Source organism: Monodelphis domestica, chromosome 3, assembly GCF_027887165.1.
Source record: "Monodelphis domestica isolate mMonDom1 chromosome 3, mMonDom1.pri, whole genome shotgun sequence".
In the NCBI taxonomy this organism is placed as follows: Eukaryota; Metazoa; Chordata; class Mammalia; order Didelphimorphia; family Didelphidae; genus Monodelphis; species Monodelphis domestica.
The window spans coordinates 3,711,793-3,736,663 of record NC_077229.1 but is presented as its reverse complement, the minus strand read 5'-3'; the positions used below and the strand labels follow the sequence as shown (position 1 = coordinate 3,736,663).

General features: G+C 44.4%; 1 protein-coding gene across 4 annotated transcripts; it reads left to right on the top strand.

Moving 5' to 3' along the window:
• Nucleotides 1–24,368, top strand: LOC100017598 (zinc finger protein 420-like). Of its 4 annotated transcripts, none has more exons than XM_007490179.3 (5): nt 1–165; nt 3,431–3,550; nt 8,467–8,593; nt 9,987–10,082; nt 14,691–24,368. In XM_007490179.3, the coding sequence occupies exons 1-5, from the start codon at nt 1–3 to the stop codon at nt 16,217–16,219; spliced, it is 2,037 nt and encodes a 678-aa protein (XP_007490241.2). In that variant the 3' UTR covers nt 16,220–24,368. The 4 variants fall into 4 exon arrangements, with proteins under 4 accessions (XP_007490241.2, XP_056677240.1, XP_056677241.1 ...); XM_056821264.1 differs by lacking the exon at nt 1–165 and adding an exon at nt 273–446; XM_056821262.1 differs by lacking the exon at nt 8,467–8,593 and having other exon boundaries at nt 1–181.
• Nucleotides 24,369–24,871: the final 503 nt, after the last annotated feature.

The following is a 24,871-nucleotide window of genomic DNA, read 5'->3' as shown; positions in this document are numbered from 1 at the left end:
ATGCCCCGCGCGTGCCCTCGGGCCCCCTTCCAGCCTCGCACTAGGAGGGAATGCAGAGACCCCGAGGAAAGCGCAGCGCCCCGAGCTGTGTTAGGAGAGAGAAGAGCTGGGAACGGGGGACGCCGGAGGCCCCGGGAAGGCCAGGAGCCCGGAACGCCCTACAGGGTGCGGGCGAGCACGGGTACCAGAAGCCCTCTGACACACGGGGGAGGGGCGGGGGCGGGACCGAAGGTGCGCAGGAATCAAGGGGAGGGCCGGAGAGCGGGTGGGAGGCGGGGCTCACACTGGAGGAGACCTGAAGGGGAGGGCCAGCCCCAAGAAGGCGCAGAGGACCTCTGGGAAACCAGAAATTAAGACCGACAGTCTCTCCTCCGCTTCCAAAGCTTTTCCCTCTTCTGCTCTGTAGTCGGCCCCGGAACTCCTTCCGCTCTGCGCCTCCAGCCTCGGTGATTATGACGTGGTGGCAGGGGACAGCAGGAAAGGGGAGGCCGAATGGGGAGCGGCTAGAGAGAGAGGAGCCCTGCGGGAGGGCGGGAGGCAGAGAGAGGGACTGAGTTCGAATCCTCCCTTCTACGAGTCCCTCTGGGGAAGACACCTCCCGCCAGTGGCTCCTGGAGCCCAATTCCTGGATCCCCCCAAAGCCGGGAGCCCCACCTCTCCCACCCAGGTCCTGGGACTCTGAAGCTGGGCGGGGCTGGCTGGGCCCGGAGCGGAATGTGATGGGCAGCGCCGGGGGTTCGAGTTTCCTGCGGGGTACAATGTATCCCAGGGCTGCTCTAATGTCTGACGGGTCGACTGTGGCCTTCGGGGGGTGGGGCTAGGGGGTCAATACCGGATGCAGTTTTACCTCCCCCAGTCAGGACCCAGGAGTCCTGCCTCCCAGCCTCTGGACCCCAGACCCCTGAGCTCCTGCTCCCCCGCCCCTTGGGCAGCCTCAGTTTCAGTCATCCCAAGCACGTTCTATTCGGGCAATAACGAGCAGAGAGTGAAGAGGACTTCAGGAGGGCTTCCTGGAGGAGGACAGATTGTCGTTTGGGCTGTAGGGAAGCCCGGGAGGGAGAGCCTGTTAGGCGCCCATGGGAGAGAGCCAGAGAAGGTGCTCCAGGCCAGGAGCTGGAGGTGCTGGTGTGTCCCAGGGCAGAGGGAGTGGTAGGGAGGAGGGGGGATGGAGCCATCCTGGCTGGGAGTGCCAAAGAGCATCCTGGGGGATTTGATGGGGGGAGGCTGGGCTGGAGTTAATGGAGGCTGACAGGAAGGGGGAAGAAAGCCCAGGAGGCCAGCAGAGCCCCAGGAAGGCCCTGCAGTCAGGGATGGGGGGCTGAGAGAGAAGGGCCTTTCCCACAGAGAGGACTGCCCTCTGGGAAAGGGAGCCCCAGGGAGAGTGGGGGGCCTGCATGGGGAGGGCCTGGGATCCAGTCTCGCCTCAGACCCTTTCTGTGCATTTGGCGGCTCCCCCTTTTGTCTTTGAACCCTCAGCCTAGCCTGGCCCTCCTGGAAGGGCTTCCTGGCTGGAGGATCTCCCCCTAGAGGCTGGCTGGGCCCCCTGGAGCACTGGGAGGGACCCCCATGACCCTCCCCCAATCCAAGGGGGCCTCCAGCAGGCATTTGAAGACTTCTGGGATGGGAGAGCTCCGGGGGTCCTCCTGCAGCCCCTCCGAAGAGGGTCCCAGGTGCCCTCCCCAGCTCCTAGGGAGACCCTAGCATGCCTTCATACTGTTTCTCCAGGCTCAACCACCCCGGGAAACACTTGAATCACTCTAGGATCCCTGCCCTCCTTGCCAGGACCTACTGTATGCATTCCCTGCCCCTCCCTTGGCTCCCCTTCCCCAGGCTTCCCTGCTCCCCCTTCTGGCAGAGCCCTCAGGTCCCTTCCCTGCCAGGGGATTTTGGGCTCTGACTGGGCCCCTCCCATGTGGGATCCCAAAGCCCTACTGCCTCTTCGGGGTCTGGAAAGATGGGAGGGGGTAGAAGAGGAGGAACAGAGGGAGGGGCTCATCTGCCCTTTGCACCCCCTTCTTTTCCCAAGCTGCCCCCCCATCTCCGCTGGTATCAGCCTCTCCCCTTAGGGCAGGCCTGGCCCTGGGTGATTCCTATGGCCCCTTGTCCTCTGGGTCCCTTCTCCCTCCCCAGCTCAGGGTGCAGAGACCCAGGCCTGGCCCCAGGAGGGATAGGGCTGAGCCAGATCCCAAACTTGGAGGGAGATCAGGGCAGCCTTCTTCGGAGGTCAAGCCAAGAGCAATTGGCCCAGAGAGTGAGCCCAAAGGCAGTGAGGAAGATGGGCTTATCTACACTGGGGGAAAGGGTGGAAGGAGTGCCTTGGGAGAGGGGCTCCTGGCCAACTCCTGCTGCTCAGAAGGGCAGAGAAGTCAGACTTTGCTGGGCCAAGAGTGGCCTGTTGGGAAGAGCCTTGGCTGGAGCTCCATTCAGGGGGCCATGAAGTTGGGGGAAGGGGAACTGAGGCAGGACCCAGAGTTAGGAGATGTAAAAATAAATTCTTTATTCCTTTTTTAATTTAACAGAGGACCTGGAGGTCCTTTTACCATAGAGATGTGTAGGCACTAACCAGCTCACAGTGATAGGAAGTAGAAACCATAGATGGGAAGTGAGGTAGAAAAAGGGTAGAAAAGGGGCCTAGCATCAATTGGTTGGTCTGTTAATTGAGGGAGAAGTTTGTTGCTGTGTGTTGGGTTGGTGGTTGGCATGTAGTTGTTGGAATATAACTGGTGAGCCTCAGGTTACTCAGAGGGTTTTGTTTGGGGCTGTTAGGTTTTTTTTTCTTTCTCGAACTTTTTGGAGTGTGGCTGGTCTTCATTGACAGACCTAATTGGGGTTGGATTAAACACTGATTGACTTGGTTTTGATTGGGCTGGGTTGGGTTGGAACTTCATGGGGTTTTTGTTATTAGCGGTAGTTATAGGTAGATATAGGCAATTTTAGGTAGTAAATATAGGGAGTGATAGGAGAACGGACATTAGGGAATTTTCTTTCTCTACCTCTCCTATATTTCTCTGCTTTACTATATTCATTTTACTTTATTCTTTTACTATCTCTATTTTAATTAAACTAAATTGGTGGGGGCAGCTAGGTATCTCAGTGGATTGAGAGCCAGGCCTAGAGACAGGAGGTCCTAGGTTCAAATCTGGCCTCAGACACTTCCCAGCTGTGTGACCCTGGGCAAGTCACTTGACCCCCATTGCCAGCCCTTACCACTCTTCTACCTTGGAGCCAATACACAGTATTGACTCCAAGACAGAAGGTAAGGGTTTAAAAATAAAATAAAATAAATTGGTAATTGTTAAATGCTGCTAGGAGTTTTCTTTCCTCTGGCTTAAAGTGATAATATTAATTTACAACTCTACTATATTCTCATTAAAACTTAAATGATTACAATCTGCTCTCTTTGTCAAAACTCCCAATTTAACCTTTACAGAGACAAGGCCTGGGAAAGCTGGAGGAGCTTCAGGGGGGACTCACTGGGGCTGCTTTGCTGCCTCCACAGGGAGCCTGGAGTGCCCGGATGGCCTTGGAGAGGGACAGACTCGCAGCCCAGGTAAGTGCATTCCAGCCCCAGATGGAGCCCCCTCAGCCAGGGAGGCCCTTCCCTGGCTCTGACCAAGAGGGCTGGGAAGCTGCTGCCTCCTTCCTGCTGGGCCACGTCTGTCCCCACATCCCAGGCAGGAGGACCAGCCCTTCCCGGCTCTCTCCCTGGCTTTGGGAGTGATTCCTGGGCCCTGGGGCAGCTCAGACCCCAAGAGCTCCCCCCAGGCGCTGCCTCCCTTGTTGGATTTCTCTCTGGACACAAGCGTGAACCGAAGACAACCATTGACTCCTTTCCTGACTAGGCATCCAGTCTTTGCTCTCTCTGTTTGCCTGGCGACACTCACACCTTCTTCCTCTGCTTCCTTTTACTTTTTCCCTCTTGAGTCTGGCCTAGAGCCAAGCCTGAGGGTGTCCCCTGGTCTGTGCCGTCCTCAGGGAAGTCATTGTCCTCTGGTGCTGCTCACTGGCTTCTGCCTCAAGTCCTTGAGTCTTCCCGGGTCTCTCCAGCTCCTTCCTCTTTCCCTCTTCTTAGCCCAAGTCAGCCAGTGTGGAGGAACATCCTGGTGTGCGCCTGGCATAGCTTAGCCCAAAGGAAGGAAGAAGCCATCGGCCACCCTCCAAGCCGCCCCCCCCCCCCCCAAGTCTGACTGAGGAGACCCATCAGCTGTCGTGTCCAAACAAGCTCTATGTGGGTAGGATGGAGGCAGGCATTGTGGGACGGAAGGCTCTCAGGGTTCTGGGCAGATCATTGGTTTCTGAGGGGAGGATTCAGCTGGGACCCGAAAGAAGCTTCCAAGGCCCAAGGCAAGAGGGAGAACATTCCTTAAAGAGAGACAGACAGCCCTTGGAAAGGTCCAGAGTCAGACCAGGGAAGGTCTTGGCCAAGGATCAGCCTGGAGGCCAGTGACCCTGGGTCAGAGGAGGAGGAGGGAGGTGTGAGGGGAGAGGAAGAGCCTGGAAGGTCAGTATATGCCAGTGGAGCATGTTTTAGCAATGGTCAGGGATCTTGCCAGGGACAGCCAGAATCAGGCAGCTGGGGAGGCCCCACAGAGCTCCCCTGTGGCTTTTGTCTCCACTCCAGAGTGTGACACCCCCCACCAGCCTTCTGCTGCTGAGCTCCCTGACCCAGAGAGAGTCTGAGGAGTTTGGGGTGAGCCCAGGAAAGACCCTCACACAGAAATGGGGCCTTTTTCTCAGAAGAGGAGCTCTGAGTGTTCTTGAGCAGAGCTGTTCGTACCACAGCCAGCAGCCGGTTACATTCCTCCTCTGTGCAGTAGAATTCCTCAGTGGTTTAGTCCTTCCCTTGTTGGAGAGGCTGTAAAGAAAGGGTCGAGTTTCTGGAAGGCCTGGAAGTTTTTTGTGCAGATAGGCTTAGGGAGGTCCTGAGGGAGACATTCTGGACTTGTCACAAAGGCATCCAGCTCAGTGGCAAAGAATGGGAAGAGTGGGAAAGAATGGGAAACAGAATGGAGTGCTACATGTTCTCCTAAAAATCTGCTTTCATCAATCTTTGTAATAATGCTCTGGGGTAAATGTTCTTATTCTCATTCTTTTCACAGTTGAGGAAACTGAGGCAAACAGAGGTTAATGATCTGTGCAGTAGTTATTCTGTTTTAAGGCATCAAACTTTTTCATTTTTTTGGTAATTGCCTCTATCTCAAGTTTGTCTAAGCATTTGTGCCCTTGAACTGCAAAGTAAAACACCTCTGAAGCACCCTTTAATGCTTATTTGGCCATTGTGCCAGAAAAAGAAAATGTTCTCTTCAGAGATGTGTGAAAGCTGGGCTACTCATGCATTGTTGGTGGAGTTGTCGTCCATTGATTGACCATTTGGAACTTTTCCCAAAAGGTTTTCAAACTGTGCATACCCTTTGAACTAGGCATGTATCCTAGAGTGATCCCCAACAAGGGGGGTGGGGAAACCTATTTATACAAAGATATTTATATAATAGATCTTTTTCATATAGCAGAGAATTGGAAATGGAGAGACATTCATTAATTGGGGAATGACCAAAGAAGTTGTGGTGTGTGATTATAGTGTAACCCTGTTGGGCTAAGAGGAATAACAGGCAGCAGCATTTCAGAGAAACCTGGGAAGACTTCCATGAACTGATGCAAAGTATGAGCAGAAACAGGAGAATATTTTATAGCATAATAGCAACTCTGGATGATCAGAAGCTGTGAACCCCTCAGCTGTTGTCAGCAATTCAGTGTTGTAAGATAATCCTAAAGGACTTGTGATGAGAAAAACCATCAGCTTCCAGAGAGAGAACAAATGGACTCTGATTTCAGACCAAAATATGTTTCCTTTTTTTTTCTTTTCTTTTCTTTTCTTTGGTCTGAGATTTCTTCTAAAAATGACTAATGAAGAAAAATATTTTACATGATTGCTCAGGTCTAGATCAGATTGCTCACTCTCTCAGGGAGGGGGAATGGACGTAGGGAGACTATTTGGAACTCAATTAAAAATAAAACAATGTGTGTTAGAAATTGTGTTTACCTGTAATTGGAGAGAAAATAGAATAATATTCTACATACATCTCCCTGAGATGTGTATGAGATGTCTGTCTCCTACCTTCTTATAGTGTGTGATCTTTAATATTGAGCTCACATTTCCTTAAACCCTGTCTAGCAGAGTATGGTGTAGGCTTATGCTCTGAGCCCCATTTCCTTCCAGGCTGCATTACAGTTTTTACCAAATAAGGAATTTTCTCCCAAATTGCTTGTTTGCCCCTTGACAGGAGGTATTTTCTTTAGCCTATTCCATTGCTTTATCTTCTTATCTTACCAGTTCCCCAGGTTTAGGATGACTGCTGACTAGTGATCTGGTCTGAGCTCTGGCCGTGCCGCTCCCCAGCTATCCTGGCTTCTTGTCATCATCTTCCTTGATATGGCTGATCTTTTGTTTTTCCCAAATGAATTTTGTTTCAATTTTATCCAGCCTGTCAGATACCCTCTTCCTCATGGCATGAGGGGCAAAATTACATTTTTTTTCTCCTGAATTATATTTTTAGATTTGATACTCTTAAGAATTCTGTTCAGTCTGAAGCTGCTTCTGTGAGGTTTCACTAGAGAAATTTATGGGGACTAAAGTGAGGAGCTTCTCCTCTCTGAGGAGAGATGCTGAGGCTGACATGGCTGCTGTTTCCAGAATATCTCTGTTCTCAGTATTCCCATAAGGCATGGTGTTAGCATTTCTTGTAGGGAGTATGAAGAAGCTGGGACAAGCCGACCTTGTGCCATCTATTGAGCTGATTCCCTCTTGGGAAGGCAGGGAGGGATTTGGGGCAGAGAGGGGTGGATTGTGGAAACAGTCTCCATCTTGTGACTCCGTGCTGGAGCTGGCTCGTGTCCCTTCTCTTCAGTTGTGGCCTCGTCCAAATTCTGTCTGCGGAGGAAAGTTTATTCAATGGGGAGAATTGGGAGAAAGCCTCGTTACACTATTTGAACCTCTTCCTGCCTGGCTGGAAACTGGACTGCCTGTACCTGCTGTTTAGAGACTAAGGCCAGAGCTTCGGCTGACCAGAAACACAGTCAGATTCTGAGACTGATGGGAGGAGTTTTCTCCTGATTGTACATCTCAGGCATTAAGTGGATCTTTTCTGCAAACTGGATCCATATTGATCAATCAGTTATTACTTCCTTGTTCTTTTGATTGCTTACAGATACTGGTAAGGAGAGGGACCCCTTTTCAGGGAGCTTCCTCTGTCCCTCTTCCCCATCCCAACTTGGCAAGTCCCTAATCTTTTCTCTAATTAGAAAGCAGATGAACCAACATTGGATTTTTTCCTTTGCATTCATTGGTCTTGTTTAATTCATCTATTTTAGAGCAGATAAGTTTCTTTCCCCCCCTCATTTCAATGTCCAGCCCTAAGCCCAGGAAGGAGACTGGTCCTTATTGGTTAGGCAGTTGGCATACATTGCTTTAATAAATTGATATGCTCAGAAGAGCAGAGCTTTGATTTCTCAGGCATTTCATCTTTCACTGGTCACAGTTAAGCTCTTTATTCCGTTATACATTTGCCTGGAAATCTGGTCCCTGGGTCAAAGCTATCCTCAGTCCTCCTAGTGCCACACTGGACACCCCCACTACAAGTTGCAGCCCCCACCCCCTCAGGACAAGTAGCATGCAGGCACCAGGTCTCTCTGCCTTCAGTGTTGTTAGGGATAGAACTTATGGTCAGATTGAATATATTTTTAGTTGGTCACCAGGTACTTAAATTCTAAATCCCAATAAAATACTCAAGTCAGAATGGAATTTTATGATGGTTTATTTATAATAGAGTGAAGATATTAAGGAAGAAAGAAAGAGGAAAAAGAGAGAGATACCAGGCTGCAGTTCAGAGGCCCCAGCCCAGGAGGGGAGGCAGGGGCAGAGGATTAAATCTAGCACAGCTTCCAGCCATGTGGCTTCCTCCAAGATGAGGGGCCTCCTCAGAGGTTGGTACATCCAGAAAGCCAAGGGAAAGGGAGGCCCAAGAGATGGGCCTTTCTAGAAGCTTGTGTCTCCAGAAAAGCCAAGGAAAAAGGGAGTAAGCCTTGCACTAACCACGTGATAGTCTAAGGAAAGCAGTCGAAGGTCTCACACTCAAGCCCCTCCACAGTCAAGTTCCACTGCCAAGTTCCTCTCACAGGAAGTGACACGAAATATAAAGGCAAACTGCACTGGAGGTCTCCTAGAGATTTCCCTTCACACACTAGAAACTCATCAGCTTCACTCTGGAGCATCCTAGATCTGCTTTTCTCAACCTTCCATTGGGCTCTTGAAGACTCAGCTTCAAGTGCTGGCTCTGACACTGACAAAGGGCGGGACCTTTGGGCCCCTCCCTTCTCTGTGGGTCAGTTTCCTCTGTAACTGACCAGAGGTAGACTCTTCATTGTGATGTGACTTTCAGCCCTCTGTACTCTTGACTTGGGCTGCTCTAGGAGGTGGTGATGTTCAAGGATGTGGCTGTGGACTTTACACGAGAGGAGTGGCGCCTCTTGTCCCCTCCTCAGAAGGAGCTGTACAAGGAGGTGATGCTCGAGAATGCCCGGAACCTGCTCTCTGTGGGTAAGGAGCCTCTCCCTGATGTCGGAGTCTGCCATCCAAAGGAATATCACACTCAGCAGCAGGCAGGGTTGGGAGCAGTTTTCAGTCAGGAGGAAGGGATAAGGGCTAGTACCCTGAGTCCCAGAGCCAGGGGCCCTCCTGCTGCCTGGTTCTCCTATAAAAGGACTTTGCATCATGTAATGGGATGTTGGGGGCTCCCTTTGGTGCTCCTGAAGTCTGAGATCAAATGTGTGTTGAAGAATCTGAGACATAGAAGTAATTTCAGAGCTGATTCTGTCTCACCTCTCCCAGGCCGAGAATTGTCTCCCAAACCCATTTGGGAAAACTGTTCAGGAGGGTTTTCCTCCTACCCTCTTCCCCTCTAGGGTGGATCTACTATTGGGTATCTTTTATATCTCACAGATCCTGAGTGTCCCCAGGGGAGATGGTTTGTCTTTAGTCTTCCTTCCTATTGCCCTAAGCGGTCAGTGAGGAAGGAAGGGAAGGGATGAAGCATTTATAACAGCCTGCTCTTGTCCCAGGGCTCTGCCAAAGGTTTTCTCTGTAATATTATGGCACTTCTTTCTCACCTTCAGTTATCTCCAGTTTACAGATGAGGAAATACATTTGATTAAGTAGCTTATTCTGAGGCACCCATATAGCAGCTATTTGTGGTGAGATGTAAACTGAGGCCTTCCTGCCTCTAATCCCAGGCACCTGTCCCCTCCCCTTCTAACTGCCTCTCATTTCCAGATAATGGAAAACTATGGTCTCAGTTGAGCCTTCTCTCAAGAAAATATCCAGAACCAAATGTTCTGGTTCCAGATTGGTTCTCCAAATTTTTCCTTCCTTCTCTCCTCACCCTATATGCTGGGGAGACTCTCCTCCAGAAGACTCTGTAAGCTTCCCATTGCCTCTGCATGCTATCCTCTGTGATTGTCAAGATGAATGGACTGACTGAGAGACAGCATTGGGTCTAAGGAAGATTGTTGAGTTTCCCAGGAGAGGAAGCAGAAATACCCATAGTAAAGAGTACATGAGACTCAGAGAGGAGCAGGCAGGGCAATAGGACAAAAGCAGTCCCAGTGTCTGGGACTTCAGACTGACCTAGAACTGTGATCCTCAGACCCATTGTGGGAGTTTGGGAGTTGCTGCCAGAATGGACCAGAACAGGATGTAGGGGAGGGGGATGTTGTTCATTCCAGGTCCCCCAGCAGAGTAACAGGCCCATCCTACCCTGGGCTCTTTCATTATAGACACTGAGGGGGTGGGGGAAGGGCAGACTTCTTTGGGAACCCCATGGACAGAGTCTCTGAGTGGACTCACTGGATTCCCCAACATTTCCCTAAAGATAACTCATAACTCAGTGATGAGCTTCTCTCCATCCTCCTCCCTAACTATTCCCCATGCCCAGGACTTCCAGCTCCCCCAGAAGATATGATCTCTTCTTTGGAGCAGAGGGAAGCCCTGTGGATGCTTGAGCTAGAAGACCTGAGGAGCTGCTGCCCAGGTGAGGGAGGGGAAAAGAGATGTGGGAGATTCAGGGTGATGAAAGGCTTCTGTATGGTCTGTTGAAGCCAAGACTAGATTTGGGGGTGGGAAGACTCAACATGGAGTTCTTATTCAGAGGATTTAGTAGGGGCTCCCTGTGCAAGTCATGGAACCCCAGAGCTTCAGTTTCCCCATCTGTAAGATGAGGCTGTTGGACTCCATTTCCTATCAGCTCCCTTCATGGGATCAGTCTCTGACCCTCTAAGACGTCAGTGTTTGGTACTGAAGGGCCTGGAAGTGTCCTGCAGGGGCCAGAAGGACTGAGATTATCCCCTCTGAGCTCTTTAGTATTCAGAAACATGTATGAGGGTTTACTCTGTGCCAAGTCCTTTGCTAAGATATAGGGGATAAAAAGGGCTCCAGTGAATTTCCCTTGCCCTCATGGAGCTTACCCTCTAGTGAAGCAGATAGCAGCATGCTGATGGTTTTGTAGAAGCCCTCTACTTCCCAGCTGCAGGGCAGCCAGTCATGAGAGGGAAGGCTCTGAAGAGAAGGAGTACTAGAGAGGTCTAATGGGGGGAGGTGGCCTGGGGCTTTAGGAGAGCCATACTAAGGATTCTAGGGGAAAGTATAGCAGAGAAAACCACGGAAAGGTAGTGGCACAACTCACTGCAAATGACCATTTCTAGCAGTTTAGCTATGAACCCAAAGACAGATGTTAGACAGCATCTCATTGGGATGAAATGATCAAGTGAGAGTGTTTGGAGCACTGGAGAGAAATGATTCATTGGTTCCTAGAGGAAGAGATTCATTAGCTCCTTAGTGTGGGAAAGGCTGAAGATGAAAGGGCAATGGGGGACCTTCAGGGAGAAATAAATGGGCTTAGATGAGGGATGGGATGGGCTTCTTTGTCCATGGAAGGAGAATGACCATTCTGAGGCCAAAAAGGAAATTAAGGCAGCTGAGCTGGGTGAGATGTGTAGGATAAGAGCTGCAGAGAGGTCCAGCTTTTCTTCAATGAAATATTAGGCCAAGTTCTCAGCTCAGAAGGTGAGGCGGGGGGTGAGAGAAAGCCATGAGAGGGAGCTAGAGACCAGGGAAATATTTGGAAGGCTGCTGTGCTGGGTGGCAAAGGGAATCCATGAGGGAGACATCACAGGATTACCTTTTTTAAGGGTAAATTTTAGGGGTTGAGACTGAATATAATTTTAGTGGTCACCAGGGATTTAAATTCTAAATCCCAATGAAATACTCAAGTCAGAATGGAAATTTATGGAGGCTTATTTACAATAGAAGGAAGAAATTAAGAATGAGAGAGAAAGAGGGAAAAGGGTAGAAGATCTACTCTAGCCTGGCTTGATCCAGGGGAGTTTAGAGGCCTCTCTGCCAAGGAGTCTTCCCAGAAGATTTAATCTACCTCGGCTTCCAGCCACAAGGACTCCATCAAGATGAGGGGCCTCCTTGGAGGCTGGTGCCCTCAGAAGGGTCAAGGAAAAGGGGAGTCAGCCTTATCACTCGCCACGTGGTCGTCTAAGGGAAGTAGTTTTAGGACCCACATTTCCGACTCAAGTTCCACCCCCAAAGTCCGCAAAAAAGCTCCCCTCACAGGAAGTGACACAAAATATAAAGGCAGTCCATTACGTAATTTCCTGTGTCTCACATGTACCAATGCTGGCTTAAACTTGGCTTAGGACAGCCCAGGGGGTCAGTCAGTTGTTTCTGATTTGTCACTTGCTAGCACACATGGGTCATAGACCATCCTCCCCCACAGTTAATCTTTAAGTGGGGGTGTATACATTCCTGGTTGCTAAAATTCTAAAGACTAAGCAGGGTGGAGTAAATCTAAAATTCACACTTTGCCATTGTGAGGGCCCAGCTGAGGTCAGGGAGCCTCAATGTAGAGTGGAGCCAGGCAGCTGATTTCCGGATTCTCGTTATCTCCATTGACCTGCAACTGTGACTGAGAAAATGTGTAAATGGCCAAACTATAAGGTTTTGGCCACACTGGTAAAATAATTTTTAGTGTCTTGATTTAAATAAAAAATAAGTGGTCGCCATGGGGAAAAAAATCCCAAATATGAAAAATACCCAAGTCAGCTGGGTTTTATGGAGATTTTAATTAATTTAAATGAAAGAATTAAGGGAAGATAAAGAGTAGAGAGATGAGTTTATAGTAGGAAGGGCCTAGGCCAAATGGCCTGGAGAAATAGTAGAAAAAGGGCCTAGGCCTGAGTCTTAAGGCAGACAGTTAGTCTTTATTAACCCACCACAAGATTTGACCCAAGCAAAACTCCAGTCCTTCACTGAAATCCTCAACTCCTGAACTGAGTTCAGAGACCCAGCTCCTCCAAACTTACTCCAAACTCTCTCCAGTCCGAACTCCAACTAGTCCAAACTACCACCAAGTTCAGAGAGAGATAGCTCCTTTTAAAGAGAAATTTCTCTTATGTCACCTCCCCTAAATCTTCACATCTACCAATCACAGTAGACGTTTTCCCCAGGACTGACCGTTCTTAGTTCACATCTTCTTTTGATATCACCTTCTCTGAGTAGACTAAAACTTCACACCTCTTTGCTAAGCTTGCCCTTTGTAAGTTGCTTGACCTTTTAGTGATTAATTTGACCTTCATAGGTTCTTAGCACCCTTTTTTATTAGATCTAAAAATAGACCTAGCTTAAGGTTCTAGCTTTACTATAAGTATGAGTTAAGGACTTTTTTCATTGTTCCATCAGGAGTTTAAAACTTATCTTCCCCTAAAGTATGCCTAAGTATGGGTGGAGTAATTTTAGTTCTCCATACATTCCTGACCAAGTACCTTCATTGTTTAAAATGGGGAATAGCTTAACCAAATCTTCTAAGGTATAGTCTGAGCAATGTCTAAGATTCACACAACCCATGAGTAGGAGTAAAGACTGCTGCCTTACTTGGAAGTGATCCAAAGCTAAGCTTTCCCTAAATCATTAGCCCAGGCTCTTTCCTAGTTTCTGGGGCTCAGACTTTGTCCTGTTCTTGGACAATCAGGTGACCACAGCACCTCACTTTAGGGAGATGAAATCCTAGAGAGAAGGATTAGGGATCTTCAGGAGTGGGTCTGCTCTATTTCCAATGAAGTTACTGTTGGCTGCTCTGCAATAAGTGCAAAAAAGAGACAGAAACACGGCTGAGGACAGAGCATGCATTTATGTTCCAGAAGAGAGACCAGAATGCAAGGATCCTGGTAGAGCTTTGCCCTGACATAAGCCCTAGGCCCAGTCAGTAAACATGTATTAAATAAGAAACATTCTAGGAACCATGCTAATCCCATAGCATACAAAGGAAGGAAAACGTTGGTCTGGACTGTCCTGGAGCTCACAATCTAGTCCCATCTCAGACATGGAGGTGGTTTACAAAGAAGTAACATATCCTGAATCTTACTCTGAGATGATCCAGGGAGAAAGGAATGTTGGGGAACAGAAATATATTTAATTCAACAGGGAACTCAGGAAATAGAGGAGTGAAGAGAATGTCAGTTTAAGGAGAAAAGCAATCAAAGGAGAAAATAACTGAAATTCTAATGATAAAAATGAGCATCATTTGCATAAGACCCCTAGTATATGACAGAAAATTTATAAATATCTCATTAGATCCTCATAGGAAACCTAGGAGTCACTTGATATTATTATATCCATATTATAGTTGAGGAGCCTGAGACCAGTAGAGCTCCTGTGACTTGCCCAGGTTGAAAAGTCCTACCAAGTTTCTAAGGTAAAATGAGAATACACCACCACCTATATTAGGATTTTAAACAAGAATATCATGAAATTATCAGTATCTGTATAAGGTGGGAAATAGGAAGAGAATTGCATGAGCTTTTTTTGCCCATTTCCTTATAAAAGGATCATAGACTCAACTTAAGACATTTTTAAACATGGGAACTGACATGTTTTTGTTTAAATTGTATTTAGTGAAAAGAGACATTTAAAGAAAAGTAATAGCTGCTTTCAAGGAGTAGGGAACAGAAACAAAGTCTTTTATGTCTTGGATAAATGTAAAAAAGAGTGCTGATTTTCTTCATCTTATTCAGATACTGAAACAAAAAATAAGGATGAAAGCAATCACGAAAGGAATTATATAATACAGAGAAGCTAGATGATCAAATAATAGAAATTTTAATCAACAGGCACCTAGTGGCATCATAGCCAAGAAGAGAGGTTTGAATGTATAGACAATGAAAATGAAAACAAAAAGATTGAACCTGAATATTCTAGTACTCTAGACAGAGTATGTATGCCCAGTCACAAAATTTGTCTCAGCTGCCAAGATTTCAGATCAAGTCACTCATCCAGTCCTTCTGAGGTCATGGTCTGAGTTAGGAATGTAATAAAGCTAGCCTGGCCAAAATCCCAGCTTTGTTATGAAGGGCCAATGAGATCACATGGGAGGCTCATTGTTATTTGAATTGTTCTTTAGCTTTGAAGTAATGGCATTTTCAAAGGATGGATTGTGTCCATTTAATTTGGAAGGCATTTCTTCTTACCTGAGGAAATAGGATACAAAGCAGTTTATGTTCTGACAGATGAGGAAAGAAAATAGTTACATATATGTATGTATCATTCTATATGTATGTTTACTATTTGTTTCTTTTAGAAGGAGAGATCAGACCTGAAATGAAGAAGAATCCAGTAGATATGAGCGCTTCTGTATTAGAAATGGACTTACAAAGATTCATGAGCAATGGGCCTGATAACTTTGCTTTCAGAGTATTCTGTGTTGCTCCTCAAAATTCATCTGATATTGAACATCAAAGAATGCACACTGAGGAAAAATCGAGTGAAAGTAATGAGTATGGAAGGACTTTTCTGAATGGGGACAGTCTTGCTGAACATCAAAGAATGCACACTGGGGAGAAACCGTATGAATGCAAGGAATGTGGAAAGACATTCCTTAAGAGCTCCCAACTTGGTGTACATCAGCGAATCCACACTGGGGAGAAACCTTATGAATGCAAGCAATGTGGAAAGAAATTCACAGATAAATCCACTCTTTCTAAACATCAGAGAATCCACACTGGGGAGAAACCTTATGAATGCAAGCAGTGTGGAAAGACATTTAGTCGGAGCTCCCATCTTGCTGTACATCAGAGAATCCACACAGGGGAGAAACCTTATGAATGCAAACAATGTGGAAAGTCATTCAGTCAGAGCTCCAGTCTTTTTGTACATCAGAGAATCCACACTGGGGAGAAACCTTATGTATGCAAACAATGTGGAAAGTCATTCAGTCGGAGCTCCAGTCTTTTTCTACATCAGAGAATCCACACTGGGGAAAAATATTATGAATGCAAACAATGTGGAAAGTCATTCAGTTGCAGCTCCAATCTTGCTGTACACCAAAGAATTCACACTGGGGAGAAACCTTATGAATGCAAGGAGTGTGGAAAAACATTCAGACTGAGCTCCCATCTTGCTGTACATCAGAGAATCCACACTGGGGAGAAACCTTATGTATGTAAACAATGTGGAAAGTCATTCAGTCGGAGCTCCAATCTTTTTCTACATCAGAGGATTCACACAGGGGAGAAACCTTATGAATGCAAGCAATGTGGTAAGACATTCAGTATGAGCTCCCATCTTGCTGTACACCAGCGAATCCACACTGGGGAGAGGCCTTATAAATGCAAGCAATGTGGAAAAACATTCACAAATAACTCCCATCTTGCTGTACATCAGAGAATTCACACAGGGGAGAAACCTTATGAATGCAAGCAGTGTGGAAAGACATTCCGTCGGGGGTTCCATCTTGCTGTACACCAGCGAATTCACACTGGGGAGAAACCTTATGAATGCAAGCAATGTGGAAAAGCATTCACAAATAACTCCCATCTTGCTGTACATCAGAGAATTCACACTGGGGAGAAACCTTATGAATGCAAGCAATGTGGAAAGGCATTCAAAGAGAGATCCAAACTTACTGTACATCATAGAATCCACACTGGGGAGAAACCATATGAATGCAAGCAATGTGGAAAAATATTCACAGATAACTCCAATCTAGCTGTACATCAGAGAATCCACACTGGGGAGAAACCTTATGAATGCAAGGATTGTGGAAAGACATTCACTCATAGCTACAGTCTTGCTGTTCATCAGAGAATCCACACTAGGGAGAAACCTTAAGCTTTGTGGGAAAATGTTTATATGTAGTTTCAGTCTTGGTGATTTATGAAGGAAATTTTCCCTTTACCCTTTCTGGGGCAGTATACCTAGCGTGAGTCTGAACTTGTCACAGAGGTGAGCATTGCATGATGGAAATCATTTAATGAAGATGGAATGGCAGCAGGTAAAAGGTAGTAATAGAGTTGAGAGGTCACAAGACAGAGGCTGGATGATGTCTCTTGTACTGCCCCCTTTGGGGGCCCAGGCAAAATAAAAAACCTGTTGGTTCCTGAGACAAGATTTGAGTTAGTGGGTGAAGAAAAGGTTTGATAAATGGAGGTAAGAACAGATATCAAACCTCTTCTCTTTCAATTTTGTTCCTGGCTGGACTTCCCTGAAAGCATGGCTAGGGCACCCTAATGGTGACCACAGAATAGAAAACAAAATGGAGCAGTGAGGAAAATATTTCCTATTTTTCCATCTTTCCCCCCTACTACCTTAGTTTAAATAAAATTAATTTAGGGCCAGACTCATAATTTTCCCTCTCATATATCGTAGAAACCACAGACATTCACACTGAGCTGTCACCTTACTCAAAATCAGACAATTCACTCTACTATGTCATGAATTCTCCTAAGATGAGGTCCACATTGGCATATGATTAAGACCTAAAGTGTAATCCCATAAGAATTAAAGGAGCATAGAATAGTTTACCTTTCAGATCAATTTCTTGATAAGGAAGAATTTATGGCAATTTAAGAAATAGATAACAAATTCAAACTGCACAAACAAAACTAATACAATCAAGATAAAAAGAGGAAACAAGAAGTTATCATTTGCTTTACAACAATATTACATACTTCAGGTTTTAAAAATTCTAACTATTCTTGAAGCCTTAATTCATTTCATGTTAACTGGATCTAATGTGGAGTTAATTTAGTAAGAAAATAATGTCTTTGTTCTGTAGAAATTTGTAATTAGCATCATTTTCTCTATAAAGTTTTTCCAAAAATTCTTATAAAGCAAAAATTTTAAAATACCATGATATTGTGGATTTAAAATATGAAACAAAATTTAATAAAATAAAATTATTGACATTCCAATGCCTTAATTGTTCAATCAGGAGATTGCAACTTTATCTTCCCCTAAAATAAGGTTTAAGTGGGGTGGAGTAATTTAAAGTTTACTATCCCCTCTGATGATCATTGGGAGACTAGTCTCCCCATTGGTCATTTAACATAATCATCTTGTAGTCCTAAAGCACTTTTAACTACAGATGTATACAATATTCAACTTCTAAGATGAAATTTACAATAGTTAGATAGAAATAGAAAAGAGAGAAAGCAAAACCAATGTTTTGCTAGGCACATTGAGAAAAAGCCAAATTAGGGGCAGTCCCCTTTGGCATGAAAGTGTACATTTACATGTTCAATCAAACTTCAGTTCAATCAACCACATCCAAAGTTCATGCTTGATCTTCTTGATGTAGTGTGGATTTTCTGGTATCTTTCTGCAACAGTTCATTCTCTGGATTTAGGAATTAGTAAGTGTCTTCCTTGAAGATCTTTCTCAAACAAAATTTTTCAAACAAAAATTCAAAATTTTGGATTTTTATTACAATACAACCCCCCCCATAAAGTGGGTGTTAAAAAAAAAGCATCCAGTTCAGCTCAGGATGCAATGATGAGTTATGGGGTTGTATGAGTCAATTATCAAAAGAAGAGAAAAACAACAAAAAAATAAGGAAAGGAAAAAATGGAAAGAAAGAAAAAATTCAAAATAGACCCTTATTTAGGTTTAATAAATTTCTAATAACCCCTTGTATAGCTCCAATTTAAAGTAGTTTCTATCCACAAGTCTGTGGGACAGAATTCAGTAATATTTCACTTTCCCATTTGCAGCCAAGACTGCAGGAAGTTGCCATACTATAAGAAGAAAAGAAACTAGAATTTTATTTTGATAGGGAAGTGTCATTCCTTGGTCTTATTTTTTGTCATTCTCAGGGATATGGGGAGCCAGGATGATAGTTAAACTTTGGTACTTATCTGAGTACAGAAAGAGTGTAGATACAAGGAAGTCCTATGACTTAACATATGTCAAGCATTGCAACCTTGAGTTTCACATTAGTTTCCCTGTGTGCTCTTTTTGGCACTATTCAAGTTAATTCTGTGCTCTTTGTTTTTATCCCATTTCCTAGAATCAGACACAAACATTAATCACAGTCCCATAACACTTATCAATAAATGGTGGGTCCCCACAGTCTAAAGCTGTCTGGGTATGTATTAATATTATAGCAAAACTAACATTGTATGTACCTTAAGTACGAGAAATGAAAAAAAATCAAATATTCTCATCAAAATAAAAGAAAAGCAATAATATAAATAAGGGGGAAAGGAAAAAAATCATGAATTCAATGTGTTCTTGAAAAACAGCATCTACTTCTCAATGGATTATTATCTCCAATTCATGTGATAGTATACAGTCAATGAGTCTCAACAGAAGATGTTCCTTTCACATGTGAGCAATGAATCCAAGAGTCCTCTCCAATCTTTATAGATATTGGAGTAGTTAGCAATATTTGAAATGGCTCTTCCCAGGAAGGTTGAGTTGCTCCAGTATGCTGGAAATTTTTAATATACAACTTATCGCCTGGGTTCAGGTCATAAAGAGAAAAGTCTAGTGGTCCGGCTTGTACTGCAGCTCTGGATTCATGAACTTCATGCAGTTTGTGCTGTATTTCCTGCATATAGGAAGAAATAGTAGTATCCCCCTAATAGTGATGTATATGCAGGGGAGAAAGGTTTAGCCTGTATAGGTGGATGTCCAAAAAGCATCTCAAATGGTGAGATGTGTAGGTTTCCTCTAGGCCTGCTTCTAAGATAAAATAGGGCCAGAGGAAGAATTTCAGTCCATTTTAGATGTGTCTCAGTGCATAATTTGCCAATTATAGTTTTAAGATCTCTGTTTATTCTTTCAACTTGGCTCTGGAGATGATATGGAACATGGAATTTGGGAGTTATCCCCAAGCAAGAATATATCTGATTTAGGACAGAATCAGTAAAATGACTTCCTCTACCTGAATCAATATGTGCTGGTAGGCCAAAGTGAGGAATAATTTCTTTTAAAAGCACCTTAGCAACAAAAGCCGCTGTGGCTCGGGTCGCAGGAAATGCTTCCGGCCATCTGGTCAGTTGATCTACTATGACTAAACAAAATTTATATTGTCCAGCCTTTGGCATTGTTATGAAATCTATCTGTAGATATTTAAAAGGTGTGTAATCCAGAGGACGCCCACCAAAGGCTTTTCCACAAAAATCATGTTGGTTATATGCTTGGCATGTAGGGCAGGCTGTTCACACTTTAGAAGCTATAATAGTTATCCCAGGGGCTATCCATTCTCTCTTAACAGAGTCCAGAATACCCTGGGTGCCAAAGTGACTATTTTTATGAATAGATAATCACACACAACCTATACCAAGATAAATTCAAAATGGGTAAATGACAAATATAAAGAGTGAAATTATAAATAAATTAGGTAAATATAGATTAGTATACCTGTCATATCCGTGGGAAAGGAAGGAATTTAAGACCAAGCAAGAGATAGAGAACATTGCAAAATATAAAATGAATGACTTTGATTATATCAAATTTAAAAGGTTTTGTACAAACCAAACCAATGCAAACAGAATTAGAAGGAAAGCAACATACTGGGAGAATATTTTGATAACAAAACTCTGTAAAAGGTTTAATTTCCAAAATATATCAGGAACTATGTCATATTTACAAAAAAATCAAGTCATTCACCAATCAACAAATGTTCAAGAGACATGAATAGGCAGTTTTCCTGTGATGAAATCAAAACGATCAATAAGCACACGAAAAAGTGTAAATTGCTCCTGATTAGAGAAATGCAAATTAAAACAACTCTGAGATACCACCTCACACCTAGCAGATTGACCAATAGGACAGTGTGGAAGAGGCATGCATGCAAAGAACAGAAGCTGGAGATGAATCAGCTGTCAATCAAAGGAAAATTCCATTTGGAATGTTACCAGGAAAAGCAGTTTGGGAACCAAGCCTAAGGTGACTGTTTTGAGGCTTTGGGCTGATGGTGACCCTGAAGGAAGAAGCTGGGTTTCTCTGGGACCTGGGATAATCAAGTTGGCGGTGGCCTGGCTGATTTGAAGGCAGAAGGACAATAGTCCATGTAATTCTCTCTGACTGTTTCATGCTAGTGACTGAATTGCCATTTCTCTCAATATACTCCAACCTAACATTCATTATAGATAATAGGGAAATCCCACTCCTCTTACCTTATCCTTTATCTTTTTTTTTTTCCCCAACAAACCCTCACTTGAGACAAAGAAGAGAAAAGAGCATTTCCACTGAAACATCACAGCTCACTCTGAGTGACTTAGAAGGAGACTGAAGAAGAAGGCAGAGGGGAAACTGAAGGGAAGAAGAGGGCAGGAGGGGGGATTTGAAGAGGGGAGGAAGGGAGGTATAGAGGGAGGAGGATAAGCAAAGGAAGATAACTACCTGATCCATTAGTTATCTACTATCCATCAAATATACCCTCCAAATATTATCTATTACAATAGCAAAGTAATGTGATAAATGTTGGAGGGGATTTGGCAAAATTGGGACACTAATACTATGCTAGTAGAGTTGTGAATTGGTCCAACCAGTCTGGAGGAAAATTTGGAACTATGCACAAAGGGCTTTAAATGACTGTCAACCCTTTGACCCAACAAAAACACTGCTGGTTTTGTACCCCAAATAGATAATAAGGAAAAAGCCTTGTACAAAAATATTTATAGCCACAATCTTTTGTCGTGGTAAAATACATTGGAATGAGGGGATGTCTATCAATTGGGAAATGGCTGAACAAATTGTGGTATATGTTGGTGATGAAATATTATTGAGCTGAAAGGAATAAAAAAATGGAGGAATTCCATAAAAAAATTAAACAATATTTTTTAAAAATCCATGTGAACTGGAAAGACCTCCATGAAATAATGTAGGGTGAAAGGAACAGAACCAGAACGTTGTACACAGACACTGATACATTGTAGCACAATCAATAGTAACTGATTTTGTTAGTAGTAACAATGCAGTGATCCAGGACAATCCCAAGGGACTTGTGAGAAAGAACACTATCCACATCCAGAGAAAGAACTGTGGGAGCAGAAACATAGAAGAAAAACATATGATCAATCATGTAGTGAGGTGGGGATGTGATTAGGCTTTAAATGTTAAAGGATTGCTCTACTGCAAATAGGAATAACATAGAAGTAGATTTGGAACAATGATATTCCTCTAACCCAGTGGAACTACTTGTAAGCTTTGGGAGGGAGGAGGAGAGAGAGTGTGTGTGTGTGTGTGTGTGTGTGTGTGTGTGTGTGTGTGTGTGTGTGTATGTGTAATTATGAATCATGATGCTGTGATGGATGTAGACCTGGGCGTCTAAATCAAATACCGACTGGATGGCTCACTATTCGACCTTCGCCGCCTGACCACAAAAACAAAGACAACAGAGAGACTCATCCTGGAAGCTCTCTTCGCAGATGACTGTGTTCTCATGGCCCACCAAGAAAATCATCTCCAAACCATTGTGGACAGGTTCTCCACCGCAACAAAACTGTTTGGCCTGACTATCAGCCTCAGTAAAACAGAGGTGCTGTTCCAACCTGCACCAGGGAGGCCAACGAACCAGCCGTGCATTACAATCGAGGGCACGCAGCTTTCTAACGTCAACACTTTCAAGTACCTGGGCAGCACCATCACCAACGACGGGTCCCTAGACCACGAGATCAATGCCAGGATCCAAAAGGCCAGCCAGGCACTTGGGCGGCTGCGCTGCAAAGTCCTCCAACACAGAGGTGTAAGCACTGCGACGTAGCTCAAAGTGTACAACGCAGTGGTCCTCAGCTCGCTCCTGTATGGTTGCAAGACATGGACGCTGTACCGGAAGCACATGAAACAGCTGGAGCAATTCCACCAACACTCTCTCTGGTCAATCATGAGGATCCGATGGCAGGACCGAATCACCAACCAGGAAGTCCTCGACAGAGCCAACTCCACCAGCATCAAAGTCCTGGTCCTCAAAACCCAGCTACGATGGTCTGGACACGCCATCTGCATGGACCCACAGCGAATACCAAGACAGGTATTCTATGGTGAACTGTCAGCTGGACTCAGGAAATAAGGCCGACCAAAGAAAAGATTCAAGGATCAGCTAAAGTCCAACTTGAAGTGGGCTGGCATGACACCAAAGCAACTAGAACTTGCTGCCTCTGACAGAAGCAGCTGGCGAGCCCACGTTCACCATGCTGCCACCACCTTTGAAGATGAGCGACATCGACGTCTTGACGCTGCGCATGAACGCCGACACCAGGCCACAACTGCACCTCCCGTAACAACTGGCGTCCCATGCCCCATGTGCTACAAACTGTGCACCTCAGCCTTTGGACTCCAAAGCCACAGGAGGGTACATCAATAGATGATAATGCACAAAGACAATTGTCATTCTCGGTCACCGAGAGACTACCACTAACTAACTATGGAAAAATATTTTAAATTAAAATAAGAAAAAAGAACATAATTCCTAGAGGTGTGCCTCTTGGATGGGAGAATGTGATAGTTAACGGAGTCTGAATAGAGAAGAGGATGAGGAAGGGGCAAGCAGAGAGTATCACTCACAGAACTATGGACTGAAATTGGAATTACTAGGAAGCCTACCCCCAAAGGAGATGAGAGAAGGCTAGGGCAGGAGTTTGGTCTTTTTTATGCTTATTTGTGTTGGGAGGGGGGAGGAAAACTGACCAGCTTCTCTCTGTGCTACCTTACAATAACCAACGTGCATTTCGTGGCAAAGCGTTTGGTGGGCGTCCTCTGGCTTACACACCTTTTGAACATCTACAGATAGATTTCATAACAATACCAAATGCTGGAAGTTATAAATTTTGTCTAGTAATAGTAGATCAACTAACCAGATGGCCGGAAGCATTTCCTGCAACCCGAGCCACAGCAGATTTTGTTGCTAAGATACTTTTAAAAGAAATTATTCCTCACTTTGGACTACCAGCACGTATTGATTCATATAAAGGAAGTCATTTTACTGATTCTGTCCTAAATCAGATATATTCTTGCTTGGGAATAACTCCCAAATTTCATGTTCCATATCATCCCCAGAGCTCAGGCCAAGTTGAGAGGATTAACAAATAACTTAAAACTATGATGGGGAGACTAGTCTCCCAATGATCATCAGGGGGGATTGTGAATCTTAAAAATTCTCAGACCCTACTTCAGAACACTTGGTTAAGACCATTCCCCATTTTAAACAATGAAGGGACTTAGTCAGGAATGTGAGAACTCTACTCCACCCATACTTAAGCATACTTTAGGGGAAGATAAAGTTGTAAACTCTTTACTGAACAATGAAAAAGTACTTAACCCATACTTATAGTGAGGCCAAGCACTTAAGCTAAGTCTATTTTTAGATCTAATACAAAGAGGTGCTACGTACCTATGAAGGTTAAGCAATTTGCAAACTTGCAAGGGGCAAAGAGGTGTGAACTTACTCAAAAGTTTAGTCTACTCAGGTGTGAATTAAGAATGGTTTGTCCTTTGGAAAATGTCTACTGTAATTGGTAGATGTGAGAACTTAGGGAAGGTGACATAGAAGAAAATTCTCTTTAAAAGGAGCTGTCTGAACCAGTTTAGGAGAGTTCAGGAAGAATTCAGTGTTGGAAGCTGAAGTGGAGTTCAGGAGCTGAACTGGTGGGTCTCTCTGAACACTAGAATGTTGCTTGGGACAAATCTTGTGGTAAGTGGATTAAAGACTGATTGGGAATTTTTCCCTGGCGACCACTTTATTTTTGATGTAAACCATATTTCCATGGTCACAGTTTATGCCAACCACTCTTTTAAATGTTACACAATCAAGCACAAGTTCAGAGACCAACCATTCCCGATGGGGTTGATGAAAATTCTAAGCCAATGCAAATGACTTGAACCTAGTGTGAGACTCGAGGTTGCAAAGCTTGACAGATGCTAAGACATAGGCCTTCCTTGTATCTACACTCTTTGTGAAAATACAGACAAGTATCTCAAATTTGGCTCCTACCTGTCTCCTATTATCTAAAAAATAAATAAAAATAAAAAATCATTCCTGCTGCTTCCTCTTTATCTTGCCTATTTAAGTTTTTCCCATTATTGTTTAATCTGTTGGTATCTTGTTTAAAGCCTTGAGTCATATTCAGATTTATTAAGTGGTCGAGGGTATCTAGTTGGAATTTCATTTGCATAACCATCATCTTCATGTCATCCCTTCTAAACCAGGTCACCAGATATTTTAGACACATAACACATAGGCATACAGAGACATGAGACATATAGACCACACAGGCACAGATTACAGCCAGGGCTACATAAGCCATAATGTCACATAGCTTAACATCCATTAGGGGTTTTAGGCAGTCCATAGCAGACACATAATGACAATAATTAAGGAACATCACAAATACAAAATATGGTACATGCAGAAAATAATTGAAGAACAGAAACAGTGCATTGCTAAACATATCTACAGACATGCCAGCTTCCATTGTAAGATTATTGCTATAATGTATATTGTACATAAACTAGACAACAAAATCAATTATCACTTTA

Bases quoted from the DNA above. Each gene is read 5' to 3' on its own strand.
- LOC100017598 (XM_007490179.3), top strand. From the start codon at position 1: ATGCCCCGCGCGTGCCCTCGGGCCCCCTTCCAGCCTCGCACTAGGAGG. The intron at 166-3,430 runs GTGCGGGCGAGC...TAACCTTTACAG, and splicing joins AGCCCGGAACGCCCTACAGG to AGACAAGGCCTGGGAAAGCT. The intron at 8,594-9,986 runs GTAAGGAGCCTC...CCCCATGCCCAG, and splicing joins CCGGAACCTGCTCTCTGTGG to GACTTCCAGCTCCCCCAGAA.